This window comes from Arachis stenosperma, chromosome 4 (genome assembly GCF_014773155.1).
Source record: "Arachis stenosperma cultivar V10309 chromosome 4, arast.V10309.gnm1.PFL2, whole genome shotgun sequence".
In the NCBI taxonomy this organism is placed as follows: domain Eukaryota; kingdom Viridiplantae; phylum Streptophyta; class Magnoliopsida; order Fabales; family Fabaceae; genus Arachis; species Arachis stenosperma.
Window position 1 is genome coordinate 117,580,691 of NC_080380.1, and position 2,212 is coordinate 117,582,902.

Here is a 2,212-nt window from a genome sequence, read left to right on the forward strand (position 1 = left end):
CATACAAAACCAGTGTGTCACAAAATGAGACATGTTGAAAAGAGCCGCTCTGAGGTAAGATGATGTGATTTACACTCCGATGCAACTGGGCACAGACCGGACCAAGAGACTTATATGTTGGAGTGTTACCTTCAAGGAGAGGGATATTGATGCAGACAGTGCTTAGGGCATCAAAGTAAGAGACATTCAGCATTTCATCCCACTTACTAGAGGTGTAGACATCAGGTCCTCGGTCCTGGTAATCTAAGGCTTTACCTAGGTGATATTTGTCAAGAATGATCACTTTGTCTTTAACAAAAGAAGCGATTCTCCCTTCTTTGTAGGACATGTTGCTATAGAACTGTTTTACCAAATTAGGGTAAATTTTCTCTTTGATGGACAGGATGGGTGTCCAACCTTGACATGCAAACAATGGGGTAAACTTCAAATATTTCCTATGAAGTTTGTCTAGATTGACAAGTTTAGAGGGACAGAGAGTACGCTTGTAAACATCTTTGCAAAATAAGTAGTTCATGAGGGATTGAAAACGGCGATGATCATAAGACTCATCAGGAAAATCAGCATAAAAGAACTTGTAAGAAATAGATTGGAGAGTCTAGGTTCACCAACAGGACGACGATGAAAGTCAATGATTGTATCGCGAGTATGGCGAGTTTGAGTGGGGGGATTCTCTTCGTCTTCGTGAAGAGGCCTCTTTCCTCTGGAAGAATTGGGTTTTGATGAACTAGGCTGAGAGGTATTAGGCGGTGGAGGAGGAGAAGGGCGAGGAGCAACGCCAGGGCGGCGAGCAGTGGTCTTAGTGCGGGCCATATCAGGAGAAGGGTTTGGTGGTGATGGAGGTGAAGAATGAGTAGGTGATTGTGAGGGAGAAGAGTGTGTGTGATCAGAATGATAGTGGCCACTATAGGATGCTCTACGAACTGCTCTTTTCTTTCGTGCCATTTTGTTAGAGCACTGGTTTGAAGAAGATGAAAGAGTGGAGAGAGTAGTGTGAATGGATGCATGTAGTGGGAAGTTAATATAGGCTTAGAGAAGTGTAAAGGTTACACCTTGAAAAGATAAAAATCCAAACTTTGAAAATATTTTGAAAGTTACAGATGTAACCTTCGTACGTTTGAAATAAGGATGAAAAGCAAACAAAGGTGGAAATGAATAAAAGGATGTAATTGAAATGAAGCCCAAATAAAACGAAGTGCAAATGCCAAAAGTTTGAGACTGCCAAAAAATTGAAGTAAGTCTAGTGGTCTCAATAAAAAATTGAAATTGAATTTAAGCTGAATTGAAAAAAATTTTGAAAGCCCACTTTTCATAAAGACTTAGTCATCAAAAATTTGTTCCAAATCCCAAAAATTGAAAAAGCCCCAAAGTTTTCAATAAAAAAGCCCATAGTTACAGAGACTGCTTCAGCACTTGACGTCCATCATTCATTATGGTCAGATTTGAATCCAGTAGCTTCACAGTGACTTAATGAAGTTTACTCATCATCTGCCAAAAAAATTTCACCGCAATTTATGAGACAAAACATAAAAGATTTCATGATCAGAATCATTAAGAAAACAAAGATGAAGCAAGAATGCCTAGTTCAGTTCGTAACTTGTATAACCTCTCCTCTATCAATGGTTTGGTAAAAATATATGCTAGCTGACCTTCAGAGTTAACAAACTGAATATCTAAATTTTCATTTTGCACATGTTTTCTTATAGAATGAAATCAAACTTCAATGTGCTTTGTTCTTGAGTGCAAAACAGGATTTTTGAAAATATTGATAGCACTCATGTTGTCACAAAATAATGGAATATTAGAGACATTCAGTTTATAGTCAGCCAGTTGAGTTTTCAGCCATAATAGTTGAAAACAACAAGAGGAGGCTGCAATATACTCAGCTTCGGCTGTTGAAAGTGCCACTGTAGCCTGCTTCTTGCTAGACCAAACAATGAGAGATTTCTCAAGAAAGCAGCACATGCCACTTGTGCTTCTTCTATCAAATCTTGTCCCCAGCAAAATCTGCATCACAGAAACCCATTAATTGAAATGAATCAGTCTTAGGAAATCATAAACCATAATCAGTGGTACCAAGTATATATCGGATGATACTCTTGACAGCTGAGAGATGGGACTCCTTAGGCTTGGATTGAAACCTTGAGCAAACTCCAACACTTTGGATGATATCAGGCCTTGAGGAAGTTAGATACATCAAAGTTCCAATCATCCC

The 2,212-nt window shown here is 38.8% G+C and overlaps 1 protein-coding gene across 1 annotated transcript; it reads right to left on the reverse strand.

Annotated features, from left to right (window-relative positions):
* Positions 1–510: 510 nt before the first annotated feature.
* Positions 511–942, reverse strand: LOC130975369 (proline-rich receptor-like protein kinase PERK10). The gene has a single exon (XM_057900177.1). It carries the CDS (start codon positions 940–942, stop codon positions 511–513), a length of 432 nt encoding a protein of 143 aa, XP_057756160.1.
* Positions 943–2,212: the final 1,270 nt, after the last annotated feature.